General features: G+C 38.8%; 1 protein-coding gene across 28 annotated transcripts in view; it reads right to left on the bottom strand.

The window, feature by feature from the left end:
- Positions 1–200: 200 nt before the first annotated feature.
- RFX3 (regulatory factor X3) overlaps positions 201–14,171 on the bottom strand; it is a 289,026-nt gene continuing 275,055 nt past the window's right edge. For 21 of the 28 annotated variants that reach the window (XM_038527193.1, XM_038527196.1, XM_038527198.1 and 18 more), the window contains 4 exons: positions 12,334–12,396; positions 11,333–11,375; positions 7,058–7,292; positions 201–6,796 (listed from right to left, as the gene is read on the bottom strand). In XM_038527193.1, the coding sequence (XP_038383121.1) occupies positions 6,733–6,796; positions 7,058–7,292; positions 11,333–11,375; positions 12,334–12,396 (405 nt within the window). In that variant the 3' untranslated portion in view covers positions 201–6,732. Of the gene's footprint in view, positions 6,797–7,024; positions 7,293–10,705; positions 11,074–11,332; positions 11,376–12,333; positions 12,397–12,976; positions 13,010–14,171 lie in introns of those variants that run through there. The other 7 variants (XM_038527178.1, XM_038527177.1, XM_038527180.1 and 4 more) reach the window with 7 other exon arrangements.

Here is a 14,171-nt window from a genome sequence, read left to right on the forward strand (position 1 = left end):
GGCTTATAATTCTGTTTTCTCTTTTTGGGCTGTTCATGTGTAAATATTGCTAATTTCATTTGACACCAAAACGGAAAACAACTTAATTTTGTTTCTAAGCTAGTCAATGACACAGAGACTACCCTCTAGATAAGCAGGAGGTGCATTATGAGCTTTCTGGCAATGATTTGAGGGAGAAAAAAATCAAGGCATTTCAAATGTATTGTAACAAGGAAACAAATTTATTGATTTTAAAAGACAAGACACCATTTTGTTTTGAAAAACACAAGAAAGCTAGCCTGAGTTCAAGTCTGAAATATTCAGAAAAATCCTACTAATATCTTTAGTATGTTCCAGTCATTTGTTTAAACAACACACTAAAAGTTAATATATATTTTTATAATTATAAAAGTTCCCCAGTTATTGTACAGTACACAATACAAATCGCCCACAAACTATTATTTAGCTCCTGCCAATTTTGAGAGGACATGATATACTAAAAGATTTAGCATTTCTCACAAAAATCACATCAGGAAATACGTATTTACAAAATCAAATACATTATACAAAAAACCATCACATGTTATTCGGTAAAGATGTTTTTAAATAATTAAAAAGTTTATTCAACTGTAGTCCAAAAACTGGAAAAGAACATTACATTATCTCACACATACAATCTCTACAAAAGTTGCTTACCTCATTTACATAATATATTCAGTCGATTGTAAAATAAATGTTCAAATATCTCCTAGTGTTACTATGTTTCTGTGCTTGTGGGACTGAATAATGTAATCTGCCACTTACTAAGTGAAATTTAAATGATGGCACTTAAAAAAAAATACAGTATTTTAAAAAAACACAATGAAAGAAGTTTTACCTAGAAGGTACGAAAGCCCTGAGTGATAGTGGAATTACTGATTGGTAAGCACTACAATTAACCTAATTAAAAGTTTACCACCCCAGGCACAAATTTCCAAGTTTTCTCAAGGCACTCACTTAAAGTTTCTGTAACCAATGCATTGGTCACCACCATAGGTCCCAATTGATGATGGAGATGAGTAGAGAAAAAAATTTGCTTTGGTACAAAAGATGCTTTTTAAACGAATAAAATTCAATACCTCCTTTATTGGGTCATTTAAAATTGTGTTTAGCAGGTTAAAACAAGGCAATCATTCATTCAAAACTATTAATTCATTGAAGGAAAAATGTACTCGGTATCAACAGTCAATAGGGAGTTTTAATTTTTTCCTTCCTCCCCCAGAATCAGAATTCTTCTAACAGAGATTTGTTGTCCTCATTATCGAGCTACATAACAATTCTTACCAAAAGATTTCATTACTCAGGGCTTCCAATCCCAACATCATAATTTATTTAAAAAACAAAGGAAAGGGGGAGGGGAAATAAAGAATAAAATGCCAGAACCAAATAAGAGACGAAACACATTTTTTGAAAATAAGACATATTACCAATTACTTCAAACAAAAGGAAAAAAAAATCCTAGGCAGTCACTTTGTAAGTGGCTTTTACTATTTAAGTAAAATTGGTAAACTAAACTCAGGTCTACTGGCACATAAAATCACTAGCAGCAATGATCAGAGCATGCAAACTGAGAAGCATTTACAGTAAATCATCATGAAGAATTCAAAAGAAGAGAGTTAAATTAAAACCCTTTGAGTATTGCATGTTAACACATGAGTAATTTGCATGGTTTGACTTCCTACGCTGCCTAAAAAAGCAATGTTTACGGCAAACTTGCACTATGCTATGGATGTCCCTTCACCAGACATCGGAATAGGTTACGCTCTTGGGTGCGCCCGGCTAGGGCCGCGCAAGCACATCTGCAGACGACACTTCTCTCATGTTCCGTCACGCAGAGGACAAAGGGGGACGAGTGCACGCAGAGCGTCCCTTGAACAAAAGTCGGCAACTGTGTAAGCGGACTGGCATTTACACATATCAGAAGCAGTCGTCATGGCATCTCCTGACAGATGAGCTGAAAATCAAGTGCTTTGCTCTCCATTCTACCTACGTCTAATCGGGTTTTTGTTTGTTTTTTTTTGACAAAGTGTTAAAAGTTTTGGAGCATAGGTAAAATTATGCCCTGTATGAAATTCCCAAACAATATTTTATGAGAGATCTAACTCCAAATAGCTTACCTGCCCCCAAAGAGTTCAGCTTTTCTTTATCCACTAGAACTCATTTCTTCCTAAGGCTTCACTTACAATTGTACTTTCTAAAGCTAAATAAATGAGATCTTTTGTTTTGTTTTGGGGAAAAAAAAAAAAAAGAAATGTAACCCTTTCTTTATCATACCTTTTAAAGGCAATCTAGGTACTTTCAATGTGCAGAGGTCAGTTATGACATAGGTCTAAAGGCCCTATGTATCTGTCCTCCTTTTCTAGAGTCATGATGTGATGCTAGAAAAGTCGATTTTTTTTTTTCTGTAAACAGTACACTTACTTAGATGGCAGTGAATATTTGGGAATAAATATATCAAGCCCTCTTGAAGAAGAAAATTAAGAGTTGTATATAAAATGCAAGTGTTCAGCATGGAAACACTTTCTCTTCCTACCCCCCCCTTAAAAAAACAGCAATAATTAGACATTTGGATATAGAGTATATTTTACCGGTCTAAGTCTAAATAAATGATCTGAAAGGCTTTTGTCCCCCATTGTATATCTTACAATGCTCAAAGGGTTAATACAAGGCATTACATCAAAGGGGTTTTCTAATACTAGAACCAAGCACTGAATTAATGCTTCTATTCCAGTTTTTTTTTTTTTTTAATCACCAGACTTGCAGAAATACTAGGATTCCGTTCATTGATTTGTTCTAACCCTATACATGGAGGTTGAACTGATCTAGTGACAAGCCCAATTTTCATAGCACTGCATGACAACCCCCTCTCCCCCATGTTCCAGGGTGATTCACAGAAATTGTTAAGTTCTGATTTTCAATTTTTTGATAGTTGTGGTTTCCTCACCGAGAATTTGGGGGAGGGAAGGGTTCTAACAAAGGTCAATTTGTTGCCTATAACCACTGCCTCAAATTGTCCAGAAAGGTGACTTGCCAGAGTTCTTTTACTTTCTACTTGTGTCCACACAGGGAGGACTGACATCACAGTGACACACATTTTTTTTTTCTTTTTCACTAATGTTTCAAGCACAGCATCATTTTAGACATTTCAAATATATCGTCTGAAGAATTTTTTTAAATTTGAAAATGCATCACGCTTAGCACTTCTGGAGAGTGCATTCACGCAAAAAGGTTCATGATTTCAGTAATGAAAGAGTCGTCAGTCCTGAACGTCTTTGATAGCATATTCCACAAGGACGTGTTCATTGTTTACTCGTCTACTACAAATCAAAGGCAGTCAATGTTGCACACTACTAATTTTAGGTATGCAGTGTTAAAACCATTTTCTAAAATTTACTTTTTTTTTTTAAAGTACACCATCTAAAGAGAGGTGCATGAACCGTGCTATACAGTACAAGAAAAAGCACAAAAAGGAAAGCAGATTTCTGAAAAGGCAGTAAGACTTAAATAGTCAGTCCAAACACAGTTTGGATGAGAATCCTGAAAAAGTGACCAGCCGCTTGATATCCAAAGAAAAATTTCAAAATTGGGCCCTGTGTTCCAAGGAGGTGGTTCCCCCATTTCACCCCATTGTTCACTGGCTTCATGGATGCAAATCTTCCGGGTATGATTCTCAATGTATGTATGTGAAGCTCAAACCATACCCACGATACTCAATCCTATTGTACGGAAGGATCTTTTCCGAAACTTAACGATAGCCAACATGCCTTCCTTAAATCTTCCTCGCTGAAAGTGTAGCACTTGGTCTATGTAGAGGTTTTTCATGACTAGTGGGTTTGATTACAATGTCAAGAAATATTAAGAAGTCCTTAACATGTGCACTTGTCACTTGTCAATAAATCTACTCTGAGAGTATTAGTGTCCGTATTATTTAGAAAAGTCACAGTTTCAATGAATGAAACAAATGAAAAATCAAACTATTAAATAAACACAATGAAGGGGATTGTTCCAATTTCCTCAAATGTACAAATTAGGAGGTTTGAATTTTCTCCTCTCTCTCACAATTCAAATTCGAGATTGGTTGAGACGTCTGTGTCTGATTATAGAGGTGTATTGTCTTACTGTGGACTACAGATCACCAGAAGTAGCCCAGCTTGTAGATGCTCTTTTGTCTGTTGGTCAACTATCTGCCCTAGTCACAGATGGATGCTCCTGTGTTCATAAAGGAGATCATGAAGTTCTTAGTGAGTCAAGTGGAAATGTAGTAATATTTATTAACTCCTTAACTGTCCTAATGGAGAATATACCATGAACAACTGGAAGAAATGTTGAATCCTGGAGGGTCCCCAATCCCTACCTTTCATCCATCTAAATTTGCCCGTTATTATCAGATTCCTCTAATGATACAAATATATCCAACATTAAACAATGATAATCAATACATTTAAAAATCATTCAATAAACAAGGTGAAACCAGCAAGTACATTTGGTCTGATACAGATGAGTAGAGTTCTGGGGCTGGTGGACAAGGAGAGGAAAGTGAAAGAGCTTTTTGGAAAGGAGAGTTGAGATGAAGAGTGTCTTTTTTGTTTTGTGAGTTTAATTTTACCTGCAAATGTTCCCTAATGCACACTGAAATAGATAGGTGGTCTTTGCAGTGAAGGTGTTCTGTTTGTTTGCCTTTTTGTGTGCGTGATGGTGCAAATTCATCGCCTTTTGGGCGAACAAAAAACAGGGATGGTCATGTAAATGATATTTGGATGAGGTGATGAGAGAATGCCAGTGAATACTTCCAAATAGGAGTGAGTTGAGTCATAGAAAATTTGAATCCATTTAAAAAATTACATCTAAAACATTTAAAGTTTACTTAAGAAACTCTGTTGATCTTAAGTTATGCGAACAGCCCAAGGCAATCAAGCAACAACAGTAGAAATATACTGCACGTCACCCGATAAGCCATTCGTTTTTTTTTTTTTTTTTTTTTTTTTTTAACAGATTGGCTCACCCTCTTCTTTCCAACCCCCAACCCCACCCCAGTAAAACTGTTAAGATAAACATCTTGAGTTCAATATAGGCCTCATTAATCATCTGTAAATCATTTTGTGCTTTCCCTTTTTTTGGCTTTACATATTTATGTATTAATTTTTGCTGATCAGCTTTTTAAAAACTACTTAAATGAATGGATGTGCCTGTTTTTTGTTGTTGTTGCTGTTAATAACTTGAGTGCTTAAAAGAACCTTGGCTTTTCATGCAAATTAAGATGGGGATGGGTACATCCTGTCTAGGACCTCCCCCGACTTTGAGCTGACTCCTGCCCATGGGCACTTGAGTGCACCGTGAACACACAGACAACCAGGACACAGACGGAAAAAAAACATTTAGACTGAAAAGATGCACTTCAATAAGTACCTGCTTATTTTGTTAACTTTCTTAAATAACTAGATAAGAATGGCCTAAAACATATGATTTTATGTGACAAGTTGGTAATTAAAACTAGTCTGCTATTCCACACCCTTAAGCAATGTGATCTGTAATCAAGTAATATTCAGCTATAGGAATCAAAAAGTCCATTCGTGGTCACTCGGAGAGGGGAAATTGATTTCTGTCTTTTTGTTTTGCCCTAAATTTCCTTTGAAGAACATGTAACCTGTCCTTACTTCGGGAATCTGAAAGTGACAGGCACACCTTGTCAAATGGATTGAAGAGGAATTCACATGAACAAAATAAGCCTTACTAAACCGTTGCTTCAGTTCTGTTTTAAGGCACCATGTAATAGCCGAGGTACGATGATCCCTGATGTACATTCTTCAATGGCACTGGTCCATCCAGCCACCTATCCAAATCCTACAGAATTGGGGATAAGCAACAGTGTGGTGTGCCAGTTACACTGCCTTCAGGTTCTGTTTAAAATTTAAATCCACATACTTTAGAAACCAGGAAATATTTTTGAAGGAAATAACGATATGCAGGTTGCTACATTCCTTGCATTCTATAAATTTTCTTCTATAATAGCAGCATATTGAACTACTATTAGGAAAAAGACCTGGAATAAAAGAAAGTCATCCAAATGGAATGGTTTCCTGTATGTCCAGCTCAGCATAAGTAGCATGTACACTTAAAAAAAAAAACAAAACAAAAAAAGTCAAGTCATTTTTTTTTTCAGCTTCAGTATCTAACTATAACAGCCCCACTCAACAGCAGAATGCATCTGTGCAGTGGTCCCAAATACAGAATCAGTAGTCTTTAAACAGAGGAATTGGTATGCAAATAACGGTTAAAATTCAATGTTTAACGGAAGCTTGCATTAATATGGTTTAATAATTATGTACACAAATTATGTGCATATTAGCATAATCTCTTGCAGTTCTGTCATTTACCCTGAACTGATAAATGCACAGCTCAATTTTTCTCCAGAGAAAAATAGATGACCTTCCCAACCCTCTAGCACTATAATAAAAATGCTCTGTATTCTCTCTCCGTACCAAAGTGTTATCAAAACCGCGTCTTGTGGTTCTGTCCAATGAAAAGCACCTTTCAAAAGCAAATTTGATGCATCTGCTGCCAAATGGGCATGCCTCCAGTGTAAATCAAAGAAATTCATTTCTTTTGATATTTCACAGAAGTGCATCTAATTAAAAACTTACACATGAAATCATACACCAAGACTAACAATCAACAATAAAATATTTTAAGCTACAAAAAAATGTAAATTACTTTTTAATTATAAGAAAACAAAAACATTGGCATTAAATGTGGTAAAAATCCTTCTTGACACCTGAAACTAGAGAGAGAAAAAAAAAAAACTTATTATTGAGAGGCAAATGATTTTTTCTTTACGTTAAAAAAAAAAAAAGAAAAGAAAAAAAGAAAGACCTGGCAAAATACATACACCCATTCCATTTCACAACTCCAAAAAAGGTAATGTTCAGCACAGATAGAATTTGACAACAGTCGACCTTCAGGCTTATTAAATTTTCAGCTTAAGCCCAATCTATCAACAGGGGTAATGTTAGCTGGAAAAATACGCTTTAATAATCCTTACACCGCGGTGTACGTGTTTCCTGTGGCGCTGCACTGCCGGATGGTCTGGGTGCTCGTGACGATGTGCTCACTGTGGATGGGGTTCAGGAGGCTGGGCTGCACCCCGCCCTCCAGCACCGGCTGCATGCAGCCCACGGGAAACGCCTGGTTCAGCTCGGTCTTCTCTCTTTTGGCTTGGGGTTCCGAAGAGTCGTCCAGTTCTTCGTCCATCTCGCTTTCCACTTCGCTGCCTTCGTCTGCACAAACGACAACCCCGAGACCTCGTTACAGGAAGACCCCCCGCCCCCACCCCGGATAAAGGCCACCGTCGGGGGCTTCGGGACCCTTGGGCAGCTGCTCCTCCCGGGCCCAGGGCTTGCGGGTGTCCCTATCCCCTGGCACTTCGCTTGCAGCAAGGCCCTACTGGTGCCACCTGCGGTCCTCCCCAACAGGGCAAAAGTCATTGAGTGCTAGCCAGTTGGGGATGGAAACTTTTAAGAGTTCTTTTAAGAAGACCTTTGGGACTTCTGAAGTTTTTGTATGAAAGATTTGGCCTAGGGGTGCCAGGGTGACTCAGTGGTTGAGCATCTGCCTTCCGCTCAGGGTGTGATCCTGGTGTCTGGGATGAGTCCTGCATCCGGCTCCCCGCAGGGAGTCTGCTTCTCCCTCTTCCCATGTCTCTGCCTCCCTCTGTCTATCATGAATAAATAACATCTTAAAAGAAAAAAAGTCAAGAGTTGGCATAATTTGAATCACCCTAAAGTAGTCACTTTGGTAGGCTATGCTGCTTTGGGGGGAATGAGCTGAAAACTGCTGAGGGAGGGAGGGAGGAAAGTTTTCAGTGTCCTTTGAAATCTACACTAGATATAAATTTCACCTGTGCCCATGTGAATGTAGGGGACACATGCGTTCATTCGCAAAATAACTACAGCATGGATAAGGAAGGGTTGCTGTAGAGACTTTTTGGTGCCCTTCAATGTTATAGATGACAATATTATATGGGCCCTTAAAAATAGACTAAGGGGCACCTGGGTGGCTTAGCTAGTGAAGCATCTGCCTTCAGCTCAGGCCCTGATCTCAGGGTCCTGGGATGGAGTCCCAAGTGGGGCTCCCTGCTCATCAGGGAGTCTGCTTCTCCCTCTCCCTCTGCCATTCCCCCCACTTGTGCTCTCTGGCTCTCTTTATCAAATAAATAAATAAAATATTTAATTTACACACACACACACACACACACACTGGGGCTCCTGGGTGGCTCAGTGGTTGAGTGCCTGCCTTTGGCTCAGGGCATGATCCTGGGGTCCTGGGATTGAGTCCTGCATGGGCTCTCCATAGGGAGCCTGCTTATCCCTCTGCCTATGTCTCTGCCTCCCTCTCTGTGTCTCTCATGAATAAAGATTTGGGGATAAGCAATAAATAAAAATCTTAAAATAACTAAGTGACTGAGGCAGTAGTATCAGATTAAAAATGCACACTGGATTTCCATTCCTGCCAATTCTGATACTGTTAATAGCTGGTATTCATTTGTGGAAATTAAATGTATTAAATAGTTGTTGTCACCTCCAAATTTTAATACATTTTATATTAACTTAGACATCATTATAATGGGCTAACATTTAGGTTTTTTCCAGCATGTACTGTTAAAATTCCAAAGTACAGTAGAGAGAGAAAACACTCACACCTAACCTTACTACTATGGAAGGTTCTCCTCAGGAGAGTGTAGAGAACACATCCCCATCAGTCACCTACAGCAAAAGTCCCTGCTAATATATGGGCCCCTTGGGTTTTCTTCTCTTATTATCATTATCTTATTATTGGGGCAAAGCTGGTTCCAGAGACACGTGATGAGGAGGAACAGGGCCTCCACATACAGTTGCACAGGTTGTGCAGCATGCAGTTGCTAGGAGTGGATCTCCTGAAAAGTGGTATGTGTAATTTAAAAGATCAAGATTAGATTTATTGACCAGAAAGGGCATAACGCATTACTGAGAGGTAAACACAGAAGTGCTCTTAGATGAGGCTCATCGACTTTACCCTGTTACCTTTTTGCCTCTGGAAAATGGACTTTATAATAACAGGGTTTGCCAGGAAGAGCATGTTCAAAGGGAATGTTGGCTACAGGGGAAAAGATATGTTTTGTAGACATTTGCTTCACAAAGACAGTATAATCGAAACACATTTGTATGACACATTTCAGGTCTGTTTTTGTATTTGCTTATATAGAAACCAGAAAAAAAAACCCTGGAAAAATCCTCTCTAAATTTTTCCTGGTGGTCATCCCCTAGAGTTGTGACTGTGAAGATTCACTTGTTATAATTTCTAAATCTCTGTATTATTTGAAATTTTTATATAGAGCTAAAAAATTTTCATTATCAGGAAAAAAAAAAATTCTCATTCTGTGGAAAAAGCCCACAAGAACACTTGAAGATTTCACATTCAAATCAAGCCTCAGGCCCTGACTAGGCCAGTTTGGCCGATCTTAAGAAGTACCGGATCTGGGGGTGAATGGGACCAGCAGGGCCACTCCAAGGTGAGGATAAATCACATTGCTTCACGGCTCCCTCTCCACCAACTTTTCTGTGCCTGAGAAATAGCGTCAAAATAATAAAACAGGTGGCACTGAAAGGAGAAAATTCATTTCAAGCAGGCAGGCGAGCTAAGAGAGTGGAGAGAGTCCTTTCATCTACCATGCCGTGGGTAGAGATAGCAATGGGATAATAGGCTGAAGAAACCTAAGTACTCCAAAGCCACTTCTCTTCGGGTCCACTCGTGGGTGATGGGGCTCCAATGGAGAGGCTACAAAGCGATCCACAAAAAAGCAAGCCCTCTCTCCACTTCTAAGGGCAAATTAATGCAATTCCATAGACATTTCATGCTCTCCTAAAGATTCGAAGACATCTCCTAGAAATGTCCTCAAGGTTATAGAAATTTGGTACACAGAAACTAAAACGAGGTGCTACTGGACCTTACTAAAGACTTCGTTTTGGTCCAGCACTTTACAAAACAAGATGGGCGGCCATGCAGTGGTCCAAGTACAAGGCTCCTGCCACACCCTACGCACAGGGGTGAGACCCTCAAGCATGGGCCACCAGGCCTTGGTCAGCGCGTCAGCAGGGTTGCTTTATGTTGGCCATGGGTTTCAACTCTCACCTTCCTTACACACCAGTGTCATCATTGATTCACCTTCCAGACTGTCACTGGGTTAATTACAGAGAGTGTGTATTTTTCTGCTTGGTTCTTATGCCTATTCCTGAAACAGGAATTGACACTTGCTCCTCTGGCCAGAGAGGAGTTTAACGTGGGAGTGAGACTGACTGGATTCCTTAAGGACTTTGGCCCCCACGTTCGCGTGTTCCACCACTCAGGAGGCCAGGATGCTGCCCCAAGTACCCTGGCGCAGGAGGCTCTGGACATCATCACTGCCTTTCACATACGGATCCCTCAAGCCCTTTCTCCTGCCTGCTCCCCAGCTAGCTCTGTTCTGTCCTAGGACTAATTGGGCAGTTTTCCCCAGTCTGGGCTTTCTGTCCTTCCCTCCAGAACTCAGTTCCTTAAAACCTCAGGATTATCTCTACTTTTTGTTTTTTATTTTTTTTTCTGTTTTTGAGGAAAGGTCTATACTTTCTGTATTATTTGTTTATTACATATTTTACATTTTACTTCTTCTTCTTTTTTTTTAACCTGAGCTGGTATTTTCATTAGGATTGTTGTCATTTGCACATGCTTGATCCCAACCTCATTTCCCCAGAGCCCGTGTGGTCCCATAGATCCTGAGTTCTTCCAAGAAACATGCTGAGTGGCCACGCGGGCTTTAAAAATCTAAGAACTCCGCATGTGATCCTTTGCATCTGTCCCCACTGCCGATCTTGCTTTTTACGGTAAGCTTCCTTGCTATCTCTTGACTTGTCTTTCCAGTGAAAAGTATGAATTACTGAGAAGGGGCAGGTTGAGAAATCTTTCCTGCTGCCGAGTGGACCTTCAATAAAATTTTATCACTTCTCACCAGGACTCTGGCGACAGTCAGAAATAATTTCTTGCTACCTGTAATGACATGTAGGCGAGAGTCGCGCAGGGTTTGCCAACTATATTTAAATTCAATTCTTGCATTTAATATCCCTCCCATAAAGAAGGCACAGAAATGGAGCAATAAACAATGAGGACTCTGAGAGACAAAACTGTCATATGTCTGTAGGGTTCTATGCCATTTCTATAGAATAAGAGAATTGTAGGCACACACCACATTTTCCTCTACAGGGATTTCTCAAAGAAGCCCTTAAAAATGTACATTTTCACTTCTTACCTTTATCCAGATTTCCAGGAGACACAGCATTTAAATCACCAAACTGTAAAACAATAGTCATTTGGGCAACAGTTACTACCACGTAGAATAAAATCATATTCTAACAGTCTGTGGCAAAAACACAAGTAGGACTTTTTAAGACTGTAAACCAGTGACCTTTTTGATCTCTAACTACCTGGGGTCACTCAATTTTCCAATCAAACTTGTCGAATTTGAACAGTTTAAATTGTGTCACAATTTAGCTGTCTTGGCCTCCTTGCAGAGAATAACAATTTTCTCTGCCTTCTGCGCTCCACTTTACTTTATTATTATTATTATTTCAACTTAGCAGTGAAGAGATGGGGCCCTGGCTGGCTTAGAGGGAAGTTGGATGTGGTGGGATAAATGTGGAAATTTGATGAAGCAGGACATGTCAGCTCCACCACCCATGGGCGGCCTAAAAGACCCCCTTAGGGTGCAATGTGACAGGGACTTGGTCCAGCCGCTTGGCTGAATTCTCTGTTTAAAGCTTTCACTAGTAGAAATGAAAAATGTAGCAGGGAACCCCAAAGTTCAGAGTATTTATTTTTTTAGAAAATCTTTGAGATTTCTTGTCTCGTAATTTGATGTTGTTATTTACTAAGATACCAAGATCCTATTTTTAAAAAGAAAGGCATCTGCTTGTTACTGATGCAACAATAAGGAATTTAAAACAATAGGAAGCAATTAATAACCTTCAGCTTTGATTTTGTTTTCTATCTTGGTTCAAAAGCTTAATGATATTTTTATCATGAGGAAATAGGTTTTAAGAGTCTCAGAGTGAACAAAGATGGATACTCTTAAAAAAAAGGGAATAGCAGAGGTAACCAAGTGGATCAGAAAAAGGTGATGTGAGACCTCAAAGCACCCACTTTTTAAATGGAGAACATTACTTCTGTAAAGCTGAGGATTCAGAATAACTCATTATAGAAATTTGGGTTTCTCTAGAGGCTTAGAAAGGGTGAGGCAGAAATTCTACTTACATTCAGAAGTTTGCTTATAAAGAGTTCCATGATAGGAGTTTTTTTTTCATCTACAAGGTATGTCTACAAAGTAATAAAACTGATCTTATTTTGCAAACATGTAACACATTTTTTTTTTTTTTTAACCTACACATGTATTGTTCTTCATAATAGCTACCCCTTGGGAGCTTAGATATATATTCCAGTCCAAGGATCTGGAATTCCTCTTTAACAATTAATTTCAAGAGTTAGTTTATGTATCACTCCAGAAAGCCCATTTTGTTATTTTATATTCAGTTGTGACTGCAAATAACACTCCAAATTATATCGATTGCCCTTGGTCCTGGAACAATGTCTGATGACTCATCAAAATCTAATTCACCTCTGCCACAATTCAGGATATTCAAAATAGTATGTCATTTTACCCCATTATTTCTCAGCAGTTCGGGGGCAGTTTAAGAAGAGGCATGCCACAGCATTTTAAGCTATGGCAGCATGACCGGGATAAACATGTAGCCTTCCCAGGTGATTCAAGGGGACAAGGGCCTTTTGGGTCCATAACTCTTAGAATTTTTTTTTTTTAACTGTCCCATTACTCTGTAGTTACCTCCCATTGGGCAACAAATATAAAATCATAAATACTGAACTGTTGTTCTGAAGTTCTTCCTGATTCCATGGGTCAGAACCTTGTGTTAATCTAAATAAAAAGCACAGCTGAAATTATGCAAAAATTCTTGAATTAAAGAATATAAACAAGAACAAAAAAATCAAGGGGACCCTTTATCCATTTTTGGTATTATTAAAATAGTTTATAAAGAAAGAATGCCTGAAGCTGAAGGATTATTTAGAAGTGATTTCTAATTGATGCAACACAGTGAATTTATGTTTCTTTTAAATGAATACTATAATAACACTTAGTATCCAATTCTGGAAACAAGTTGGCAGTGATGAGCTTTAAGCATTTGCCTCTAAACCTAGAAAAAGCGAAGATTCCATTTGTTTCTGAAAAATCTCAAAAGGTTGAGACTAAAGTATTACTGCCATTAGTAATCAATAATATCACACAAAGTGGCTAAAACCAAACTCAGGACATACTGGGAAATTTTCTTCAAAAGAAACTGTTTTTGGCTGCTATTCAACCGAAATATGGCAACTTCCTTAATACAAAGATTTTCCACTAAACGTTCCTGCTTCATTCCAAAGAATACATTTGATTATTCAGGATGCTAAAAACAGAAAAACGAAACAAACCCCTCCCTCTAAACCCCCCCCCCCCCCACAACAATCAACATTTCAGTGGTAGCTATTATCATGAGTAAATAGATATTTGCTATTTGCATACTAAATGCTTTGTGCCTGTGGCCCCTGCTGTGCTGGACTCCGTACAAGCAATCCGAGAGACCCATCAATGACTCTAGGCGTCTCTGGGATCAGTAACAAAGTTGCACATGTACAGCAAGGAGAGAGAGTAGATTTAAAATAAAACTCTTGTGAATAAGAGGTAAGATTTTGATATCCAATAGAAAAGGTAAAGGTTTTTATATGTATTTCACATGTGAGGAAAAGAATACACATGGGATTCAGAAAAAAAACCACTTTACTCCTTACAGATTGGCTAAAACGAGGAGCATCCGTTCAATTCACTTATTATTCAATCATCTATTGGGAGCCAACTATGCGCCAACCATTGTGCCTGCCAATTCCAGTCAGTTAATCTGGAAATATCCCCTCTTTCTGAAGGTGAGTATCACAAGTTGGTTATATTACAAAGGACAGGTAGTTGAGCCAAAAAGTGAGGCAAGCTTCGAGAAGGGTGTAGAAGCACAGGCATATCAGAAGGGAAGTCAGCTGCGGGGGTT

The sequence above is a fragment of the Canis lupus genome, chromosome 1 (assembly GCF_011100685.1).
Source record: "Canis lupus familiaris isolate Mischka breed German Shepherd chromosome 1, alternate assembly UU_Cfam_GSD_1.0, whole genome shotgun sequence".
Lineage (NCBI taxonomy): Eukaryota > Metazoa > Chordata > Mammalia > Carnivora > Canidae > Canis > Canis lupus.